Source organism: Amphiprion ocellaris, chromosome 1 (genome assembly GCF_022539595.1).
Source record: "Amphiprion ocellaris isolate individual 3 ecotype Okinawa chromosome 1, ASM2253959v1, whole genome shotgun sequence".
Lineage (NCBI taxonomy): Eukaryota > Metazoa > Chordata > Actinopteri > Pomacentridae > Amphiprion > Amphiprion ocellaris.
This window is the reverse complement of record NC_072766.1, coordinates 28984618-29009301: the sequence shown is the minus strand read 5'-3', so window position 1 is coordinate 29009301 and position 24684 is coordinate 28984618. Positions and strand designations below refer to the sequence as shown.

The 24684-nt window shown below is 40.1% G+C and overlaps 1 protein-coding gene across 2 annotated transcripts in view; it reads right to left on the bottom strand.

Moving 5' to 3' along the window:
- The window catches only part of itfg1 (integrin alpha FG-GAP repeat containing 1), a 258075-nt gene that overhangs the window by 153255 nt on the left and 80136 nt on the right, over window positions 1-24684 (bottom strand). For both annotated transcript variants that reach the window (XM_035946300.2, XM_023265997.3), the window contains exon 9: window positions 16400-16494. In XM_035946300.2, the coding sequence (XP_035802193.1) occupies window positions 16400-16494 (95 nt within the window). The remainder of the gene's footprint in view (window positions 1-16399; window positions 16495-24684) is intronic.

The window sequence follows — 24684 nt, the reverse complement described above, 5'->3', positions numbered from 1 at the left end:
TGCCATTACAATGAATTGTGAGCCAGTGGACTCCTGTGAATTACATACAAAAGAGGCGAGTGTTTTTAAGGAGAAAGAGAGAGACAATTATCAACCCTACTTTCTTTCACTAATGGCAGATCATAAGTAGCCTGCACAGTATCACCATATGCAAAATCTTTATTTGACTGGTGTACCATATGAAGCAAAAAATATAGCACCCATTAAGGTTCACAGTAAAAGACCATGTAAAGATGTTGGAGGAAACAGGTGCAAAAGTATCCATAACTACAGTAAAACAAGTCTGATATTGACATAACAACAAGGCTGAGGCTTGCAAGTCAAAGAACACCATCATGACCATGAAGCATGGCGGTGGCAGCATCCTGTTGTGAGGGTGCATTGTGGCTAAAGGGAATGGTGCACTTTGCAGAACAGGTGATGTCATGCAGAAGGAAATTTATGAAAAAGTATATTCAAAGTTATATCAAAATAGCTTAAGGACAACACAGTCGAGCTACTGGAGTGGACTTTGCAAAGCCTTAACCTGAATTCAGTGAACATGTCAGGAGGAATGGGTTAGGGTTAGGATTAGTAACGTAGTTAGCAATGTCAGTAAGAAGTTTGTGTAGAATTATCCAAAACAAATGATCCACATAAACAAACAGAAAAGAAATCAGAGCGCGCAGTACTCCGCGAAGGCTGCTCAGTCATTGTATAATTTCCAACGGGTAAGTCCTGGTAAGTCTGTAATGGTCAATTTGTAGTAGGATTGCAGTCATGTGATTGTCAGCAGGCAGCTGACGTAGTGTTCACTTGTTGTCATAGTTACAATGAAGCCATGCCACTATCTTGCAATGATACGGAAATCCTTAAGAAATCCGTGGATCCAGACTATAAGTCGCATCATTGCCAAATTCCAGTGAGGTGGTCCTCGTGTCATCTTCCCTGAAAATTTAATCCAAATCCGTTATTCCATTTTGAGTTTGAGTAATGTTGTGCACAGATGGAATAACAGATGGACAGAAAAACGTAAGCCGATCGTCATTTAACTCCACCGTGTTAATTGGTGGATTAATTAGACACAGATACCTAATTTTAACAAAGTCTATGTAAACTTCTGACCCACTAAGAATGCAATAAAAGCATTGTCTCCCCTATTATTCTGACATTTTGCATTCTTAAAAAGGATTAAAAGCCAGAAAGTGTTTTTGGCTGTGTTGTATGTAAACTGGAAAAATATAAGAATGGTTGCATTATTAGTGTCAGTGTCTTCAAATGTTTTTGTATTGAGAGAGTGACACTGGGTGTGGAAAACTGGAAGCAATTCGATTTACACTAAACATGTATAAACCTTCAGGCAGCACTACAATATACATTTTAATTGCCCCAGTTTTATAGATATACAGAAAATACGCATTTCCAAAACTACACTAAATTGCCAGCTAACATCAATTATAAGTGGCTTATAGGCTGGTTCCACAGATTTGCTAAAGACTTTTGCATCATTGCAAGGTAGCGGCACGGCGTCACTGTAACTATGACTACAAGTGAACACTACGTCAGCTGCCAGCTGATGATCACATGATTGTGATCCCCCTGCAAATGGACTGCTGCGGACTTGTCAGGACTTATCCATCAGAAAGGATACAAGGAGCAATAGATTAAGTTGTGGGGGTGTTTCCCAGTCCCATCAATTCCTGCCGCCCGGTACATATTCAGGTGACACGATTCGGTATCCTTACATAACGTACACACGCATAACACACGCCTTGCTCAGTGCAAGGTCATCTTGTTTGTGGGTACATATCTATTAAATAGCCACATTCTATGGTGCCATTGATGTCTGCCACAAATTTTTTCAAGCCGTCAGAAATGACACGACTGTGCAACCTTGGTGGAGTGCTGTGCTCTGAGTGCTTTTCTTGTTCATGTCTGATTTTAACTTCTTTAATGTAGTATGATGGTTTAATGTAACATAATAGGGAAAAAAAATTAAATATGTGGGCCAAAGTAATACAATTACTGCTGTTTCTATTTACATTCATCTTTTGGGAAAACAGCACAACTGAGATAATTTGTGTGATTCTGTTTGTCTCATCACATTTGATCTGACTCAATTCACAAATGTAAAGAAGCGCATGAAGTACATTAATCATATATTTACTTTAGTTGCTCTAAGAATTGTCCAAATGCCAGCAGGCTTGCATCTGGCAATTCTATCATAAAGGCCTGATTGGTGGAGTGGTGCACTGATGGTTGTCATCCTTTGTAAGACTCTCCCCAAAGAACATGGGTTCTTGGATGTCTGCCTGACCAAGGCTCCCACACTTAGTCAATTTAGATGGGCAGCAGGATACAGGAAAACTATTGGTGGTTCCAAACTTCTTCCATTTAAGAATGATGGAGGCTATCAGGTAATGGGTACTTTCAATGATCCAGAAACGTTTTTGTATCCTTCTCCAGATCTGTGCCTTGATACAATCCTGTCTTGCAAGTCTAAGGACAATTCTGTCCTCATGGCTTGGTTGCCACTCTAATGACATACACCATTAACTGTGGGGCCTTATATCAAGGACATGCCTTTCCAAATTATGTCTAACAAATGCAATTAGACATAGATGGACTCCAACCACATTGTGGGAGAATCTTGTGAATCATTGATAGAAGTAAGATGCACCAGAGCCCATGCTGATTCCAGGAATTTAACATAAACAGCCTTTTGCTTGGAACACATTTTTTTATTTGCTGTTTTCTTTTGAAGGTGTGATCTTTCAATTTTGCACCACAGCTCAATCTATAACTTCATTTTGAGGCATAGAAAGCATGTAGCAGGTCTTTAGGGTTTAAAATGCAGTAACTTGTTATGACTCAATGTGGGCAGAGGTTAGATGAGAACGAGTACGGTATTTTTCAAACTATAAGTCGCTCCGGAGTATAAGTCTCACCAGTCAAAAAATGGATCATGAAGAAGAAAAAAAAAACATAGAAGTCGCACTGGACTATAAGTCACATTTTTTAGGGAAATTTATTTTACAAAATCTGAGACCAAGAACAGACATTTCATCTTGAAAGGCAAGTTATAATAATAACAATAGAATAAAGAACAACAGGCTGAATAGGTGTACAGTATGTTAACGTAGCACATTAATGGTTATTCAGCTACACGAAGCATAAACAACAAACTGAACAGGTGTCTGGTATGTTAACCTAACATATTAACAGTTATTCAGATACACTATAGCATCAAGAACATAGCAGGGAGGATGAACAGGAGGAATAAAAATAACAGGCGCAAGTCCAAAAAGCAAGATACTGTTAAGCAAGTTTACCAAACTCACAATCTCACTCCAAATCACTAAATCCATTGAATTCTTCATCCTCTGTGTCACTTCTGAACAACTTTTGCCAACTCTGGAGGAAGATGAAGCACCGCTTCCTCTTCTGCGTGGCTGTCATCAGACTCAGCATCAGTTCCAGTTCCAATTAATCCGGCCTTTCTGAATCCCGACAGGATGGTTTCGGTTGTCACTGAAGTCCATGCTTTGTCGATCCATCCAATGACTTGGACGAAAGTTGCATGGCGCGCATCATCCCGGTTCCCATGAAGCTGCGCTCTCCATCCATCATCCACTCCTCCCACAGGAGACGCAAGACTGCCTTAAAGCTCTGGTGCACCGGGATGTCAAGTGGCTGGAGTACTTTGGTTAAGCCTCCAGGGATGATGGCAGGTATGAAGATGAAAACTTGTAATTTATCATTGAACTGTGGCATGACGTGCGCTTGCATACTGTTCATCACAAGGAGGGCTTTGCATGTTTTAAAGAAGCCATCAGGACGCCTAGTGTAGCACTTTGTAAGCCAAAAGTTCATCATTTCTTGGTCCATTCACCCTTTCTCATGCACGGCCATGACAACTGAGTGGGATAATTGGATTTTTGACATGGTTTTCAGTTTGAAAATGACCACAATTGGTGGCAATTTTCATCCATCTCCACAACATGCCAGCACCACTGTGAAGTGTGATTTCTCATGACCAGTTGTCACTATATTCACACTTTTTGCCCTTTCTCTGCGACACTTCGGCCCATGGGGATGTCAAACATGAGGTGGACCTCGTCCATGTTGATAATATGATCCGGTGTCACGTTGTGATCAATTACTTGCTTTTCAACAAACTCACAGAAACTGTCAACCTTGGCTTGGAAGTCTGCTGGCTGTTTTTGGCACAATGTTGTCTGTGCTCTGATAGAGAGGCGGTTCGTTGCAAGAAGCAGAAACACCAAGAAGGTCCTCCAGCAAAGTCATTTATATTCATCGCCTTGGCAACTACCAGGGCATGGAGACGTAACTGCACCATGACAAGCCTCTCCCGGCAGCACACTGTTCAAGCACTAATCTGTGAACTCGTTCCTCCAGCTGTGGCCATCTTGCTTTTAGCCCGCGATTAGCTTTCTTTGCTTTCTTCATTGCAGTAAAAGTAACCTCCGCTTTTCGCCTGTCCCTCACAAGTTTCTCGCTCACTCCAAACTTTCTTTCTGCTGCTCGATTACCGTTTTTGGCTGCATATTTCACTACGCGCAGCTTGTAATCTGCAGATTATGATTTTCTTTTTGGGAGCATTTTTGTGTTCAGTCTTTCTCAGTTGTCTTTAAGTTAATGTTTAAATCAATTTTCAGTGGTACAGGAGGAGCAGATATCAGTAGCTGTCGCAAGCCTAGAGTGGTCTCTCATGGCTGAAGGTAATGTTTACTCCTTGGTCATGTTGGTAAGTGGGAAATAACATTTAAGAACATGTGAAATTATATATTTTAATATATACAAATCACAACTGAGTATAAGTCGCAGGACCAGCCAAACTATGAAGAAAAGTGTAACTTGTAATCCAGGAAATACGGTAATTATATAGACAGAGGGATAAAAGCAGGGGAGTGAAAAACCAAGACCCAGGTTGAATATGTGTCAGAGAATAATTTGGAGCTTTAATGCAATGCTGCCCAGTCAAGCTCTCATTAAATAGCCGTTGAGTGACGTTGCAATGCAGTATAAAAGGCTGAGTGCCTGCCATATTGGCGTAAAGCTTGACTATGATTGCTGCCATCCAGAGCGGATGGGAGTGCTGGAGATGGCTGCTGTGCAGGGGCTGGCAGAGAGAAGTGAAGAGAGAGACTGAGGCTTGAGAAGGCAGCTGCAAGCCCATTTGTGTGCAGAAAGCACAGTGCTACACAAGGATGCGCAGAATTGTACACTGTCCCAGACACAATCATTCTCATTTGGACATGCACAGAGGTGGAGCAATTATTCCTTTAGCTGCAGTTCCATCTGAGGGGGTCTACTGACGAAACTGGCCATAAAGACAGGGTGAAGAAAAAAAAATCAGAGCAGGAGAGAAAAAAAAGGAAGTAAAAATGAGAGATGTGCATATAGTTTGGATTATTATGTGTACACTTCTCATTTAGGATGCACTGGTTTGGAATGGGAAGAGATGTTGATCTGAAAAGAAATACATTCTACGTGAGCAGTTATTCTGACTCAAGAGATGGCCATGTTTTCAAATAGTAGCAGCATTTTCAACCTTTTTTGTCCTTTATTCTGCAAGGAAAATATAAATTAGAGGTGAATTCTCTATTCTGCTGCGCTTTGGTCTTTTCTCCACAGTGCTATGATCCTCTCTCAGGACAGACTGAGGTCTTTGCTGGCCACCAGCCTTATCAGCAGACCACTGTGCTGGTGTTGGCCCTGAAGCAATCAGTGTGCTGTCTGTTGCTTCTTTTCTAGCACTGATTAGATGAGGAGAGAAGAAGAGGATGGAGAATACCAAGAGCATTCTTCCAGCAGTGCAAAAAATGCAGACATGTACTTACACGCTGAGTGTTTATTGCGCATTACAGATTCATCTGTAGGTGCTATGATGGCAGGATAGCTATTGATTAAGGTGAAGATAGATTGTTTAATCTACAAGTAACCTACAAGCAGCCTCAGAGAAAAGCAGAAGTTTAAAGGGGAAAAATGGTTAAAAAAAGAAAGCCTCAGAAACAACATTTCCCATTTGAATAATCAAAATGCATATGCTTGCAAACACATATGAAATGTATTTAAATATTTAATGAAAGGAGAGGCCAAAATTAAGTGTGTCATATGATTAAACTCTGTCAAAGAAAACTTAAGTAAAGCATTGTCAGTGTTGTCTCACTGTAATTTAAGCATCATTGTGTTTTCTGAATAAAAAGCTTATTTGTATTTCTGAAACGTTACCTAATGACACATATACGTGATGATCACATTGTGTTAACATATTGTGGAGCAAAGGCAGATGACGAAAGGCTTAATTCTGGTAAATTAGCAAATGAGATCACAAAGCACAACAGCAAAAGTGGAAGTCAAGATCAGTTGTTTTAATTTGAAGAGAGGAGAAAACAGTTATTATGGGGATTTTCCCTCAGCAAGATGATACATCTTTCCCTTTGGTTTTTCTTCCTGAGCAGTGGTGTTTGGGGAATTTGGAACAAATCATATGAGGCTCACCGAGGACAGGAAAAGTTTTCTAGCCTAATCAAATAATTTTTATCTGAGAAGCCACAATGAATAACTGACCTGACAGAGGAGCTTCTTAAATAAATCATGAAGCAGTTACTCCTTCCTCATGGCTGCAGACGTTTTGACATTTAATCACTAAATATAGCAGATTATTTGAATAATGTCAAATGTGTGTCTTTATAGATTAATCAGCGGTTCAACATCCTCCCAGTCAGAGAGCTCCTAAGTCTAAATAACTCTATGCTGACATTCGCTGGTTCAAATGTCAAGATATTAACACAAAATTGAGTGCGAACTTGTGTGTGAGTACAAATGTGTTAGCACAGAAATCCAAATGACCTGGTTAATGGAGATGAAGACGATGATGGGATTTGCGCTTGTGAGGTAATTTGATACCTTTAATAGCTGTGAGGGGAAGGATCACGCATACAAATGGCTTTTTATCAAACAGCGGGAAAACACAGTGTACAGACAGTTTATTTTGGTGTTCTGCTCACATGTACAACATGGAAGCACGCATATAGAAACACACATTAAAACCAGGAGGGGCACAAACACAGAGCACAATGTAAAAATGCTCTTGTGGGCTTGCTGATGACTAAAGTGAAAAAGCCACGGCATGCGTACAGACTCCCATTGATTCAACGTGGCGAAGAGGGCTCCCGGTTCATTAGGCCAAGAAATTAAAATGTGGGCAGCCTGCGGTGGAGGTGGTGGTGGTGGGGTTTATGGGGTGATGTGGGGAGGTGCTGTAACATCGACAGACAACACGGCTGTCCAAGGCAATAAAAAAAAAAAAAAAAAAAAACAGACTGGCATGTAATGAAGCAATGACTTTGAAGTGCTAAGCAATATAATGACTGTCATTGTCATCACACTGGAAGTGGTGCTGAAAGACAGCATGGGACTGAACAGAGAGGGCTGGCTGGGAATATCACATGACTACAACACAGCACACATAGGCTAGTCTTGTTAAAAGCATGTAACCAGGGCTTTGACTATGGGTTTGCATATAATAGTGTTCTAGGTGATGTCTTAAATATCCTCTGCCCTAATTTCCTAGCACAGAAGATGCAATTAAAGTATTTTCAGTCAGAGGTGTGTAAAAGTATTAGAACACATCCTAAAATGTCTAGGCCCACCTGGATAGCAAAAAATAATTTCACCCCATAATGGTCCAAATCCTGCAGGCCAGAAGAAATAACTCAACCCAGGTATGCTATCAATGATACAGTATGAGACAGGCCAAGTACTCTGTCCCACAGTTCAAGTACTGAAACCAGGTCTATACTTGCTCAAGGTCTGGTTATCACATGTGGTCCACACTTAGTTTTAATGAAGCAAAATGTGCCAATTCTCAGTCCAAACTGGCCCAAATCCCCACACCCAACACCTACCCAAAACTTGTAATCATAACTGGGCCAGAGGTAGACCACCAAAAGTGAGCTGAAAACATACAGAAATGCTTCATAAATCCAATATTTCAAATGTTGAAGTACATCACTGCCTTAATTTCACTGTACTGGTTTTGTTTGTGTGTGTCCAAATATAGATAATTGATATTTCCTTTTAATCCACTAGAAGTAGTCATTAAGGTATACTTCCCCAAATCTCATGAATGTGTGAAACTCTGAATATATGGAATGAAACTCTGAATATATAGAATAGAAGTCTGAATACATGGAATGTAAGTCTGAATATATGGAATGAAACTCTGAATATATGGAATTAAACCGTTCGGCAAAGTTGGAAAGATATTCACAGATTTGGACTTCTGGCATCAATAACTCTAGATATATGTTGTCAAAACATAAATGATGCCTCTCTCCCATTGTTGTAAGGTAGAAAATGTGCTACAAGCCCAGTTTTATCAAAAGTAACTGTCTTTCAAGCTGCAGAAATAACATAGCATCTATGCGCAGCTTTTTGTGAGTGCACAGGGGCCGCTGCAAATTGCAAAACTACTGCAACAGCAAAGACAGACACTACACAAATATTCAATAATTTCACTCTTATACACTGTAGTGCCACCAAAATCACTTCAACCTTCAATTGACTCCTGTTGGTCTTACTACAACACCTGGTTTGATATGTGTATATATATATATATATATATATATATATATATATATATATATATATATATATATATATATATATATATATATATATATATATATATATATTTTTTTTTTTTTTTTTTTTTTCTGTAATATGATAACAAGACATTAGCAACATATGTTTTACGTCCAGTAAGTTAAACTTTAGAGCCACTGTGGATAAAACTTGTTCCAGCACATGCACCAATATACCAATATCCTGTCACTTGGCCCATGGATTTTGTCCATCCTTGGACTACTGTTGGTAATCACTACTTAAAACCTGATTATACCAGAGTCCACATGGAGGACTCTGTTTCATGCTTGTGCAGCGGGTCATATCTACATATTCAGGGACACAAATTTTGGGGTGCATGCAAACATCTATGGAGGAGTCTGTGGGAGTTTAGCGGATTGTAGGAGATGATGCAATTTAAATCACATGGAACCTAGACTGACTAACCGAATGTAGGTTGTGGGTTTAAGCCTGCCATTGGTCAATAATCTCAATCGGCATTCTGCCCCCTTCTGCTATCTGTATGGTACAGTGGTTCAGCTCGTTCCTCCGTTCACCTTTGTTAGTTTATTACATCACAGGAAATAAACAGATATCTTCTCTTGTAAAATTATGACAGATAAATCATGAACTCTACAATAAAACAAACATGAATATCTGATAATTCTGTCAACTTGTATTGCAATTCAAATCTAAAAAACTTTCAGAAATAGAAGGTTCATTTTGGCCTGTGAATTTAATGTAATTTCTGAAAGTGTGACGAAATTATTGTTATGATTAGAAAATCCATTTATAAAGCCATTACATCAAGGACGATGACATGTTAGTTAACAATACAGTTCAGCTCTATTACAATAATAATTTTGCTTTAGTCAAGTGGAAATGATCAAGTTTCCTTGATGTTCAGTATGTTTTTCTGTACAGTCAATACCAATCCGATTTTTTGTTACATTATCTTTGCTACAATTTGTTTGACAATGGTGTCACACAATTACATTGTTCAGTGCAGTTATATCCCATTGTGTTGGAATGGAACATCCAAAGTGTGATGAATGGGGTCAGTGTGTGTCTGTAAGGACAGAGAATGAAGCAAAGAGATTGTTGGAACGTCCCCTGTGGTTTCTTCCAATATGGTGAACTAAAGGCCTGGAGCTGCTGGAGAAGCAGAGCTGTGGTTGAGACAGCAAGAAGGAAAGAATGAACTGCTGTTTGGAGATGAACTGTAGATACACAAAAGTTTCTACTAAGTGGGATTTTCATGCACACCCAAAGGCATCCATCATGTCTTTGCCTGTATACATATCACTCCCCCTCTTCGCTCTCTATCCCTCCTTTCTGCTTCCCTCGCCGTCCTCCCATGTTTCCCTCCAGGTGGCAATGCAGAGAGAACAATGTCTCTTCTTCTTCCTTTAGTCTTTCTTTCTCTTTACCCCTTTCTCCCTTGTACATCTCCTTTTCTGTTTTTCTTTCCCTGTTATCTCTGTAACAGCCACTGTAATAGAGCAAGAAGCCACACACACACATGGTGTATGATCAGGTATAATTATGGCTCCAAGTGTTTACCCCACTAATAATGATTGACCGGTGAGACCCCAATGTAGCTAAGAATGCAAACTGTGTGTGTCGCCTTCTGGTAAAAAATGTCAATGTAATGACTGCTTATAATTACAGTTCTTTGAAAGTATGCAGCCATCAGCATCAAAGAACAAGACAGGCACAGAGTGAAGCTTGCTAATTTTTTGTTAAAAAAAAAAAAAAAAAAAAAAAAACCCAAAGAACTAAATTAGAGCACAACTGAAGCAGGTAAAAAAGTTTGGGCACCCAACTTACACAGTATTTACAATACTAATGCTACTTTGACACATGGCTATTTTCGGCATATGGAGTGAAAAATCTAATTATTTCACTAAAGTAAGCAACAGGGAAAGCCCACACAAATTCAGAAAAAAAATTCTGTCTGGAAAACATGTTTACAGTTCTACAACCGACTTGTACAAGGAATTCAAAGAGTGAACAGTTCACAAACGGGACAGACAATAGAAAATTCAAGAGAGAGATTTATCTTGAAACAAGCAAATCTTTTTGACTGCTGAAATCTGATGAGTTAATTAACTACGAGCGAAACACAGTTTAACCCAATTAGTTGACTGACCAAAGTGCAGAAGATCTCATCTACGATACCTGCCTGCTTTGATTGGCAAGAGGCTTCTCCAATCATGGCAGGCAGGCATCGTATCCAAATCAGATTTTGGTATTATGACAACAATAATTTTATACAGTTGAATTCCCAATAAAGCTGTTCTCATGTACATATTTTCCTGTTTCTGTTGTCAGACAACAGAACAAGTATGAAACAGTGACTGGAATGTACCTCATGACAACTACAGGCTGACCAATAGTTGGTCCCAAGCTGCTAAAATCGGATTTTCTATTTGCAATATTGTACCAAACAACTCACCATACAAAGGAGCTGGGCTGTGAATTTGGCAATATTTTTAAAAAGTTTAAACCAACAACCAAAATCAGATAATTAAATAAAAAGGAGAAAATGAGTTTTATTACTTAGTCTATGCTTGTAAAATACCTACCACTTTATTACAAAATCTAACTTATATTCTACTTTGTTAGATGGTCTGATATAAAAACTTCCGTTACTGACTTAAAAAAGGCACTCCTTTTTTGGCAAAGCACAGTGGCTTGATGGTTAGCATTTTCGCCTTGCAGCTAGAGGATCCCCAGTTCGCATCCCCACCTTCCCAGGATCTTTCTGCATGGAGTTTGCATGTTCTCCCTGTGCATTCAGGGGTTTTCTCCGGGTACTCTGGCTTCTTTCCACAGTCCGAAAACATGCTGAGGTTAATTGATGATTCTAAATTGTCTGTAGGTGTGAATGTGAGTGTGATTGCTTGTCTGTATATGTAGCCCTGCGATAGACTGGTAACCTGTCCAGGGTGCCCCCTGCCTTCAGCTGGGATAGGCTCCAGCCTACCCGCAACCCTAACCAGGATTAAGTGGTGTATAGATAAAGGATGGATGTTAGAATTTCTAATTTAAACTGAGAAAAAATAAATGGGCATTCTCCTTATTTGTGGAGGAACATTTTTAATAATTTAGATGAATGAAAAAATTGGTCAAATAGTTGAAAGATTCATCAATAGAATTATAGTCATCACTGGCAGAGTTAGGACTATCCAGATTCATATTATTATTTTGTATAGTTTAGATGTTGACTTCAGTAAAGAGGTGGTAAGTTTTCCTTCAGATAACTCTCTATGTAGATGCTGTTTGCATCAATGTTGCCTAGTCAAACAATGCAGTCATATGGGGAGTTTGTGGTGCCTTTTTGTGTAACAGGCATGCAGGTTTCTTGTTCTTTCAAATCTTGGCTTGACTTCAACAGCTTCCCATAACTGCCATATCTTCATGAAATTTCAGACAGTGGAAACTGATGGAAACTGGAAGCACTTTGATATCTTTTTATAGCCTTTCGCTGCTTTGTTGGCATCACTTAGCTGCATTTTCAGATCCTCAGTCGATTGCTTAGAGGAGCCTACTGTCTTTGAGTAATACTACAACGTCTGAAGAGTCAGAGAACTTATCAGCCTATTCTTGATGACAAATCTACACCTGACTGGCAAGTTGTAAAGAGTCAAATCATGTCTAACATGGTTAAGAAGTACCAGAAGTAGAAGAGTGGTCATGCTTCCACACATGCCACAATTACTTTTAACTTTTTCTATTCTTAAGCTTAATAAACAGCAAGTAACAGTGCAGTGGAATTCACAGAAAGGATCATTTTAATGTATGACTGCTGTAGGATTTAAATTTACTGCATTAAACTTCAGAAATCAGCCGAATATGTAATTTATTGGAGGTGCCCAGAATTTTGCTAAGAACTGTGGAGGCTTAACGACACTCCTTTTCACTCCAACCAGCCCTCTATCTCCAGCTGTCTCTTTATTTAACAGTGATGACTACCTCTGAAAGACATAGCAACACAGAACACAACATGTGTTCACTTCATCCATCGGTGCAGATAAGTTCTCTTCTCTGCCTTTCCTCCCCTTCCTTTAGCACTCCTCCTTTCATTTCTCACTTCAACATTTTTTTTTGTTGCTGACAGGCAGACAAAAGAAGGCATGTCCAGAGGGAGAGCGCATCTGTGCATCTCTGCATGTGTGTCTTTTGTGTGCACATGTTTGTGTGTGTGGGGGTGGACATGCAGATAAACTTGTAATATTTCTATTTTGTACTGGAAAAAATGGAAGCTAGTTCTCTGGTGGCACAGGAAGGAAGAAAAAGGAGTGGGGCCTCCTGCCAACGGGTAGGGTACAACTGAAAAGAATCACACAAGATGGTACGTAGTGGTGAGGATGTTACGTGTTCACGAGTGTAACAACAACTGTGTGAGAACATGTCCATGAACACATATTCATTTTTGCATGTGAACATTAATTGGATGGGATTTCATGTGTCTGTGTGCATATCCATTACTTCAGTCTTGCATTGCTCAGCAGACAAAGTGACATGCGCTCCATCGGCTCTGATGTTTTTCTAAGTGAGAGCCTCCTGCAGTGAGCCACATGGCAAATACCTTCCTGAAATAGCCATTGTTTGGGGAAACAGTGCTGTGTTCTGCTATGCCGTAGAGCGATTGGTGAGGTGGGGCTCAGACTGAATTACTCATATGTTACAGTTTTTCTCGATTGATAAGACACTAAATTCCATTCACTGCACACAGCCACCAACTGACTGCACACATTTCTCAAAAACAGGACTCTGCTGTCAAAACCTTGAACACTATTCATGTTTTTTACACAGTTTCCAAAACTCTTGCAGTCGTTTTGCAAAAGACTGAACACGTTTTTTGCTCATTCGAACACACTTTTCACTTATAGCACACATTTTTCAAAAAGTGAACACTAGGAAGCAGAATTCAGACACTGTTCCAACACCGCTGTCACAATTAAGACACAACAGGTCAAAACTGAAAACACTTTTGACCAATGAACTGCACACTACAAAACCTGCTGGGAAACAGCATTAGCTGTTCAGAATGCAATCTGCTGCTAAGGTTAGCAGATGGTAAGGATGGTGCATAAAGTAAATGGTTTCAGGTTTATTGTGGTTTATTTTACATGGTATTTAAATGTTTGTCACTTCAGTGACATGTCTATACTGTAAGAATACAAGCAGTCAGAAATGTTCTGAGAATACTGTAAAACAGTGCTAGTAAAATTACAGAAAGTGTACATGACTGACTTTTTCTCTGTTTTGTGTGCATTTGTTCGATAGAGTTTTTCACTTGGATTCTGATGATAGGCCACATGAATACATCTGGGGCAATGTTAGTTTTCATAGAGGACTATTGATTCAGTAATGGTTCAATATGAACCCTCAAGTTATTGTGGTTTTTCTGCCACCATATTCTCCCTTTCTGAATCCTATAGAAGAATTCTTCTCTCCATGGAGGTGGAAGGTATATGAGCGGCAGCCATACATTCGGGAAAATCTCTTGTAATCAGTGGTCTTGGCATGTGGAGATGTTTCTGTTGATGCATGTCAGGGCTGGATCAGACACACTAGGTCTTTCTTTCCACGTTGCCTGGCCAGAGAAAACATAGCTTGTAATGTTGATGAGGTCCTGTGTCCTGACCAGGCTGAAAGAATTGATGCAGACGTGGTGTAAATATTTGCATACTGTACTGTATACAGTATGGTACAGTAGTACAGTATAGTACAGTAGTACGGACCAAATGTTTTCAGTTTTTTTTTTTTTTCTGCTCTTCTCGTGGTTTTGTTTGGTCGGTTTCGCTGCTGCTGGGAGAAGAGTAACCGGGCAGATTTAGCATTAATGATAATGAGAATGGGGGGTATTTTTTATCTAACATTATTTTTATTTTGTAATGTACAGTCAGGCACTGCAATGGCCCCTTCATTTGTAGGATGCATTTGTGTTTAAGTTATCATTTTTGAGGACTGTATCATTTTTTTTATACTTCATGTGAAAACACAATGAGAGAGGAGTGTTTTGTATTTAGCAGTGCAGTGTCCTACTTTTGCTTTGTGTGTGCTAATTTTGACAACAAAGTTCAAATTTTGACAATAAAGTGCGCTTTTGACACAAGTGTGCAGTGCTTTGCGAATTATGTCCTAATAAAGAAAATAGGGTGCAGTGTTTTGGGAAATGTGTGCTATTTTTCAGGAACAGTGTCTTATCAATAGAGAAAAACTGTAAAATGCTTGAAACACTGCTTATAATCTCTCTTGGTCACTACCTTCATTTAATGCACAGGTAAAATGCCTGTTTTAAAACGCATCAAAAATTTTTAGGGAAGAATTTAGTGACAATGGCTGGGTCAAATACATGTGACAAAGAAGACCACAGTTCATTGTCCCTTCTCTTACCAGCATTGATTTTTGGTTTTCTTTACTCATGGTGGCAATTAGTTGATTCTTAAAATAGTTTCAGATTAATTTTCTGTTCAACTGACTAATCCACTGACAAAAGGCTCCTGGACTGATTGTTTCCTTGGACCTTCAAATATTTACTTGTTTCCAATTTACTGACATAGCTACTATCAAAAATTGTCATGCTTGGGCCCTGGTAGCTCGACTGGGCTGGCGACCCATAAACAAGGCTATAGTTCCCGACACAGTGGCATGGGTTCGAGTCTGAGTAACGGCCATTTGCTACATGTCATTCCCCCACTCTTCTGCTCACATTCCCTGTCTCTCTCTCCATTGTCCTATAAAATAAATAATAATAACTTTAAAGTAAATAAAAATTGTCATGCCTTCTACAATTGGATACTGCTTACAGTCTTTAGTTGAACAAATTAAGCAAATTTAAATGTCACTCATTTAAATTTGCAGCAGCAGACACACAGAGGCAGACATCTGGAAAAGGCAAGGCAAAAAGGCATAAATACAAAGATAAAGATAAATACAAAAAACAATAAGAGAGACTGAGAGGAAAATAAAACATGCCTGATCAATAAAATAAATGCAACATAGCTTAATAGTAAATATCTCTCTTCCGTAGAGACACCATTTTTTTCTGTATTGGTCACACCAGCAATTCCAAGCTTTTCCATGTTTGTAAATAAAAATAATCAAAGATTAATGGTATGACTTTGTTGCACAGCACATAACTCACTTTTGAGCTCTCTCTGTGTCTGACCAGGCTTGTACTGTTTCCATAGAGGTCCAAAATGAGGTCACAATGAGAAAAAAAAATGTGACAGGAGCAAAAAACATATAGAACCTGTCTGGTGTTTAGAGGGTTAAAATAACCTTGTTAAGAAAGAATACAGGAGCCCCTATGTACATTTTCAGTTTATGCTTTTAGTAAGATGCTGTATTGGAACGTCATATGGCATATACAATATACAACTAGGCCAAATTATGATCTTTTTTTTTAAATTTGTGGAGGTATTGACTAAATTATACCAACAGTACTAGTCATTTACATAGAAATGACACCAATCCAGTCTGTTCCCTAATTTAATGCCTTTTGTGAAAGTATATATATAAAAAAAAACAACAAAGCAGAGAAAGGTTGTACAAATCAGAAGAAAAAAGAAATGTCACAAAGTATTAAGCATTCAAAAGTATTGCAGTTTTGAGAAGAAGGTAAGGACAAGGAGCAGAGTGGAGCAGAGTGTTATAAATGCCAGCTCAAAGAAGATTGCTTTATTGAGTAACAAATCAAGATAATGCATTACAATGACTTCAAACACAGCTGTTAGTGTGGTTGCATGTGTACCTCTTTCGAGCCCGACTTGGCTAGGAAGATTGCACTGTGTTGACAGCTTTCATCCAAACATGCGGGGAGGAGGTGGTCCTGGTAGCCATCACCATCTGCCAGAAACAGAAACACAACAATAGATGGAGAAGCAACAATGTAGGATTGAACCAAGAGAAAATGTGCTGCGTTGTTTTCTAGCTATTTCCGTCCTATTATAACATTTTCAATCCATCCCAATGCCTTGGATTTGTTCTGGAGTTGACTTTGAGCACGGCACAGTTTTTGGCAACAAAAAAAAAAAATAAATAAATAAAATTGCTGCTGATTTTTTTTCTCCATGTGAGTCGGGAACACCTGCTTGCTTCCAAAAGCAAACACAAATCTTAGCAGCACTTGTCTGTTCTTGTCTGCATTTGATTTGAAGTATCATTTTCTCAGCTGATTTTCATCCTTATTAATTATTATAATAAGAATGACATGCAAGTTTTATCTAATGTACAAACAGGGACAAAGCATCCCAAGTCAAAACAACATCTCTTCAAAGTTCTAACACTGCAGCTCACACACACACACACACACACACACACACACACACACACACACACACACACACACACACACACACACACACACACACACACACACACACACACACACACACACACGAGTGCACACACAGACACATACTTGGAATAGCAAAATAACCCCTCATTAAGTGATGCTGTCATAAGTTAGAATCCTAAGTTATTTTTCACCACATTTACACCAGTGAGAACACACCAATGTGATCTACTTGCTGTTTAGCAAGTTCCCCTCATAGATCAATAAAGTATTTCTGGTTCTGATTGCTTCATGCCTTCAGTTCTTGAACCATAAAGAAATGGGAACATGAAAACATTGTACAGGCGATGAGAGGAAACAGATTGCTTGGACTCCTGGAAATCATTAAACAAGATTTGAACAGCAAAGCAATGTGCACATCAACAGTAGTACATGAATAAAACAAAAAAAAAACAACAAAAAAAACACATACATACATAAATAAGACACCTCTTCTGTGAAGCAAATTTTTTGAAATGTCACAAAAAAATAAAAAAAGATAGGATTGCTTCTGCTAGCTGCTTAGGTGCAAATTAACTAGGCATCGCTGAGTTGTTTGAAGGTGGTAATAGAAGAAGAAGAAGTAACAAAACCAGTTTCCCAACCACTAACAAACTTCGAAGAAGAAAAAAATATTCAAAAATTTGGACTTCTATAATGAAGAGAAGTTATCAGAAAGTAGGCAAGTGGAACTATTTTTTAATGTGAGCAGGTATCGTACATGTTCCATGTTCTGAAGTGAAGACATCGAAAAAAGCACAAACAGCTGCTCAATGATGTAAGTTTAATACTTATGTCTACACTATTTGGAAAGGTGTTACCAGTCTTTTTCAAGCCCATTAACTTTTTCTATGTGGAAACACAGCTACTGATGGCTGATTTCAAATAAGACTGTTATTGAAATTGGTGGTAATGATAAATTTTGGTCCACAACAAATAATGTAAATAATTCGACACAAAGTGTTTATGGTCCAGCTGCTTGCCAGAGTGAAACACAGTCACAATGATAAGTTTCTTTCATTGCACACATTTTGACATGTCGGAGCATTAAGGTCAAGGGTACATCTAATACCACTAATGACACTGGTGTTACATTTTCAACGTCTGTCAGCATGCAAGGGTCTGCTTGGGTCCAAGAGATGTAAAATTAATTCTCTGTGCAGACTGTTTTGCAGATATCCATGTGCAGCACATACTTTGTAACAACTACAGTCATGGAAAAAATTATTAGACTATCCTTGTTTTCTTCAATTTCTTTTTCATTTTAATGCCTGTTACAACCATAAGTACATTTGTTTAGATAAATATAATGATAACAAAAATACCTCATCAGAGTTTAATTTAAGAGCTGATACCTAGCAATTTTACATGGGTTTCTTGATAACAAAAATCACTTAAGTTCTTACATCAATAGCTATGCTTTTAGGCATTCCATGTTTTCTTTTCTGTCTGTTTTAGTTACATGATTGCATAACCACTGTTTTTGATGACTGCAGCCATGTGTCTTGGAATGCTCTCCACCAGCTTCTGACATTGTTCTGCTGTCAAAGTAGTCCATTCCTGTTGCACAAATAAAAAAAAAAAAAAAAAAAAAATTGCTTTCTTTTTGGGCTTGTGGTTCTCCATTTTGCGTTTGATGATTTTCCAAACAAGTCAAATTTCTAAACAGTGCCCACTCATTTTTAAGGTCCCTGGAGGTCTCATGGCGATTCCTGACACAAGAAGGATAAGTGCATGGTCATCTCGGGGGGTAGAAAGAAGTTTCCTGTCGCGACCAGCTAGCAATTTGGTAGTACCATGTTGGGCTTAATTTTTTGTTGGTGGAAAGAACGGCTTGTTATGACTTTATTTGATACAGTTATGTTTATTCACTGAGTTGATAATTCATATAACACAGCTAATGTGAGAAATTAATAGGTTGAATAAGAATGCATTTTTATTTGAGCATTCACATAAATAGTGAGTCAGTTGAAGTTTGGGACTCCATTACCCATGATGCTCGGGTTCAAGCAGGGAATTTTGGGAGTCTACAGTGCATACAGGCACAGAAAAACGTTTAGTTTATGCTAGTAGCAAGTTATACTGTGCCATGAGCTAAAGCTGCTGTTCATTTTGTATTCATTTAAAGCAGTTAACAAAACAGAAGTCCAGACCCTTGTCTTTTTTGAACGTCACTGTGGAATTCACTAAATAATTTGGTGCCGAAACCCGGGAACATCTGGATACTTTGAGACATGGCTGATGACGAGGAAAGAGACACCGAACCCCGACTGGACTACGGTGAGCAACGTATTGAAAGGTTGAAGAGGAAACGTCGGACAATGCGGAATTCCACTACGAGACTGCTAAATCAGATTAATAATGAACTAATGAAGCAAGACCCAGATGTTAGCCGTGTGCGAGAGATGCTGGCTGTGTTGACATCAAAGGAAGGCAGTTTAGCTGAACTGGACCAAGAGATGGAGCAACATGTTTTGATGGAAGATGTGGAGGCCGAGATTGAACTCGCAGAGGATTACAGAGACCATATTATCGAAATGAAGACACAAGCTCACCAAACAGTGAGAGCACGTAAGACTGTGAGTAATAACAGCCCCTTGCCTACACATCGGAGTGATACCAGCCCAAATTCTGTTGGAGCTCATAGCAATCAATCGCTGAAATAGCCAAAGTTAATGATTAACAAATTCAACGGAGATGTGAGTTTGTGGCAGGAATTTTGGAGCCAGTATGAGACTGCTATTCATGGAAATAATGCACTTTGTAAGAAGGAGAAATTCACCTACCTGAAGACTTACCTGACAGGGCCAGCTGCAAAGGCAGTGGCAGGACTCACTCTAATGGACAGTAACTATGATGCTGCAGTTACTATTCTCCAAAGCAGATTTGGAAGAAAGGACCTCATTATTAATGCACAAATGTCAAGGCTATCGAATCTCAATCCTGTGAAGAAGTCATCAGATGTGAGTGCATTGAGACAGTTGTATGATGACTGTGAAATTCAGATTAGAAGCCTAGAGTCATTAGGCGTGATTTCAGACTCATATGGAGGCATGTTATGCCTAATACTGCTACAAATGATGCCAGAAGACATGGCTCTTGATTACAGTCATCAGAGAGGAGAAAGTGATGAATGGAAGGTGCCTGATGTGCTGAAGTTCCTGAAAACTGAGGTTCAGAGTGGAGAAAGAGCCCTGCAAATGATGAGATCCTACAATCAGAGAGAAAGTCAGCCTGCTCACAAGCCAGGTACCAAGCCATATTCTTTCAGTGATATGAAAGTAAAGAAACCAAGCCTGTCGTCTGCACTACACATAGCTAGCGAGAAGACTCAAGGTTATCTTTTCTGTGATAGTACTGAACAACGATCTGAAGATTGTAAAGATTATGAGGTTGCAGCACGTAAAGAGAAGCTAAAGAAGCTAGGCAGATGTTTTGCAAGACCGCAAGATTCTGCAGGACAAAGAACATGCCATGTGCAACATGTGGAGGACACCATCACAGCTATCTGTGAGAAAAATTCAGCACAGCTTTCTACTATCTCTGAAAACACAGACACAGTAATTTCTTCTGCAATTCCACAACTGGAGAAAATGAAACCAGAAAATGAGAACACTGTGTTACTACAGACCGCCAAGGCATGGTTGGCAGGACCTGCAGGCAGGAAGATAGTCCATTGCTTGATGGATGGAGGAAGTCAGGGAAGCTTTGTGCATGAGGATGTGGTCAAGGCACTGAAATTACCAGTCATCAGACAAGGGATATTTAACCTCCACACATTTGGCTCCCCTGCCCCAACAACAGTAAAACGCACCATTGTGAAGCTGAGCTTACAGAATGTTTGGGGATAACCAGCAGAGCATTGAGATAGAGGCAGTCATGACACCTCAAGTGAGGACAGCTATGATGAAGGTTCCTGGAACTCATATACAGAGTGAGATGAAGAAGAGAGGCTTATGGCTTGCAGATTTCCCTGGAAATGATAAACCTGAACTTTCTGTACTAATTGGCTCAGATTACTACTGGCAAATAGCATCAGGCCGAGTAGAGAGACTGACAGAGAGCCTAGTAGCAGTGGAGAGCACCTTTGGATGGGCGGTGCAGGATCCAGTGACTGTGTCCAACATGACAGAGACAACATGTATGCAGATACATGTCAGTGACACAACACAGATGGACAAACAGCTGCAGATGTTCAGGGAGCTCGAGTCCAGAGGCATCACAAATGAAAGGAGTGAACGACCAGAGGACTTTGAGGTCCTACAGCGGTTTGAGGACACCTCCATCTACAGGGATGGCCGTTATCAGGTGGAGCTGTCATGGCGCCAAAACATCCACCGCTTTAGGACAACTTTGCCAACAAAAGGTTGGAGGGACTGAAAATTTAATTTAGAAGGGACATTGCACTTTACAGCAGATACAATGATGTGGTGAAGGACTACTTGAAGCAAGGAATGGCTGAGGATGTGCCGAGGGACAACACATCACTACCAGACAATGAGATCTATTACCTACCTCATCACGCTGTATTGAGAGAGGACAAGGTGACAACCAAAATGTGAGTGGCGTCTGATGCTTCATCACATGAAGAGGGAAACCCCTCTCTTAATGACTGTTAACAGGACCTAATCTGAATCCAGATTTGATGAGCATCTTGATAAGGTTCAGACTGCATGAAGGTGCATATATGGCAGACATTAAGAAAGCTTTCTGCAGATATCCCTCTCAGAACAAGATCGGGACGCTGTGAGATTTCTGTGGTTTCACAGCCCACCAAATGAAGAAGAAAATAAGAAACTGTGTATGCTAAGAATGACCAGAGTTGTGTTTGGAGCTTCTCCAAGCCACTATAAGGAAGCATTTGACAAAATATGAGTTCTTACAACCAGTGTTATGCCTGGAAGAGTACAGCAAACTAAGGAGAGTTTACAGAGCCACAGCCTGGATAAAGAGATTTGTCACCAACACACGTTCACGTGTCAAAACATGTGGTGAACTGACAGCAGATGAACTGCATGGTGCCGAGAAATACTGGATCCAGGTAATACAGACTCAGACTTTCAGTCAGGAAATTAATTTGCTAAAGGCAGGGAAAGACCTCAACACTGACTCCAAAATACGAGAGTTAAGACCTTTTCTAGATGAAGATAAGTTGCTCAGTGTTGGAGGAAGGCTTCAACACTCAGACTTCACTTGCAGAGAGAAGCACCCATGGATTCTGCCGAACAACAACAAATACACAAAGATGTTGGTTCAGTATCATCATGAAGGAATAATGCATGCAGGTGTAAGAGACACTTTAGTGCAAACCGGAGAGATATATTGTATTTTAAGGGCAAGGCAGACAGTGAAGAAAGTTGTGTCAAGGTGCATTCTTTGTAAGAGATTCAAGAGCTGGACAGCAGACTACTGCACAACCATCAAGGGGCAGAATAACAGAGTCACCCCCATTCAAGGTCACAGGTGTGGATTTTGCAGGACTGCTCTATGTGAAGAGCCAAGGGTCCATGAAAAAAATCATATATTGCATTGTTCCCATGTGCAGTAACTAGAACAGTGCACTTGGAGCTGGTATCTGACCAGTCCACTGAGAACTTTCTGTGAGCTCTGAAAAGATTCATTTCAAGAAGAGGACTGTGTAAGGTGATCTATTCTGACAATGCTAGAACATTAAAGAGAGCTGAGAACTTTGGAGAACCATCAAAGAACCACAACTACAAGAGTTTTTCTCTGTCAAGGGTATCACCTGGTGATTCTTCGCTGAGAGAGCAGCCTGGTGGGGTGGATTTTGGGAAAGACTTGTGCAGTCAGTTAAAACCATTCTGAGAAAGATGCTTGGAAGAGCCAAATTGAATTTTGAGGAAATGTGCACCATCCTAACAGAAGCTGAAGCCACAATAAACTCTAAGCCTATTACCTATGTGCACAATGAAGTGAATGAACCACAGCCACTGACACACTTCTTGGTGGGTCAGAGGGTCACTTGCTTACTTCCTAAGTCATTTCCAGCAGACACTCGGCATCCAGCTGCGAACAAGGAGGAGATGACCCGGCGATGGAGATATAAACAGAGACTTATGACTGGCTTCTGGAACAGATGGCAAAAGGAGTATTTGTTGGACTTAAAATCAGCAGGTCGCAGTGAGACACGGCAGCCCTCGCAGTTGAAGGTGGGGGATATTGCACTCATTGGGGAGAACACTCCAAGACAGTCTTGGAAGCTAGGAAGAATTGAGGAACTGTTTCCATGATGGACTTGTACATTCATGTGCTGTTCGCACTACTTCAGGAACCATACTAAGGAGACCAATTCAGTTGTTATAGCCTCTTGAAATTTAGATGAATTGTGTAAGAGACACTTTAGTGCAAACCGGAGAGATATATTGTATTTTAAGGGCAAGGCAGACAGTGAAGAAAGTTGTGTCAAGGTGCATTCTTTGTAAGAGATTCAAGAGCTGGACAGCAGACTACTGCACAACCATCAAGGGGCAGAATAACAGAGTCACCCCCATTCAAGGTCACAGGTGTGGATTTTGCAGGACTGCTCTATGTGAAGAGCCAAGGGTCCATGAAAAAATCATATATTGCATTGTTCCCATGTGCAGTAACTAGAACAGTGCACTTGGAGCTGGTATCTGACCAGTCCACTGAGAACTTTCTGTGAGCTCTGAAAAGATTCATTTCAAGAAGAGGACTGTGTAAGGTGATCTATTCTGACAATGCTAGAACATTAAAGAGAGCTGAGAACTTTGGAGAACATCAAAGAACCACAACTACAAGAGTTTTTCTTCTGTCAAGGGTATCACCTGGTGAATTCTTCGCTGAGAGAGGGCAGCCTGGTGGGGTGGATTTTGGGAAAGACTTGTGCAGTCAGTTAAAACCATTCTGAGAAAGATGCTTGAGAAGAGCCAAATTGAATTTTGAGGAAATGTGCACCATCCTAACAGAAGCTGAAGCCACAATAAACTCTAAGCCTATTACCTATGTGCACAATGAAGTGAATGAACCACAGACCACTGACACACTTCCTTGGTGGGGTCAGAGGGTCACTTGCTTACTTCCTAAGTCATTTCCAGCAGACCACTCGGCATCCAGCTGCGAACAAGGAGGAGATGACCCCGGCGATGGAGATATAAACAGAGACTTATGGACTGGCTTCTGGAACAGGATGGCAAAAGGAGTATTTGTTGGACTTAAAATCAGCAGGTCGCAGTGAGACACGGCAGCCCTCGCAGTTGAAGGTGGGGGATATTGCACTCATTGGGGAGAACACTCCAAGACAGTCTTGGAAGCTAGGAAGAATTGAGGAACTGTTTCCATGATGGACTTGTACATTCATGTGCTGTTCGCACTACTTCAGGAACCATACTAAGGAGACCAATTCAGTTGTTATAGCCTCTTGAAATTTAGATGAATTGGGGGGGGGGGGGGGGTGGGGGGGGGGGGGGGGGGGGGGGGGGGGGGGGGGGGGGGGGGGGGGGGGGGGGGGGGGGGGGTGTATTACGACTTATTTTGATAAAGTTATGTTTATTTACTGAGGTGATAATTCATATAACACAGTTAAAGTGAGAAATTAATAGGCTGAATAAGAACACTGAGTATTCACATAAATAGTGAGTCAGTTGAACTTTGGGACTCCATTGCTCAGGTTCAAGCAGAGAATTTTGGGACTCCACAGCACATACAGGCGCGGAAAAATACTG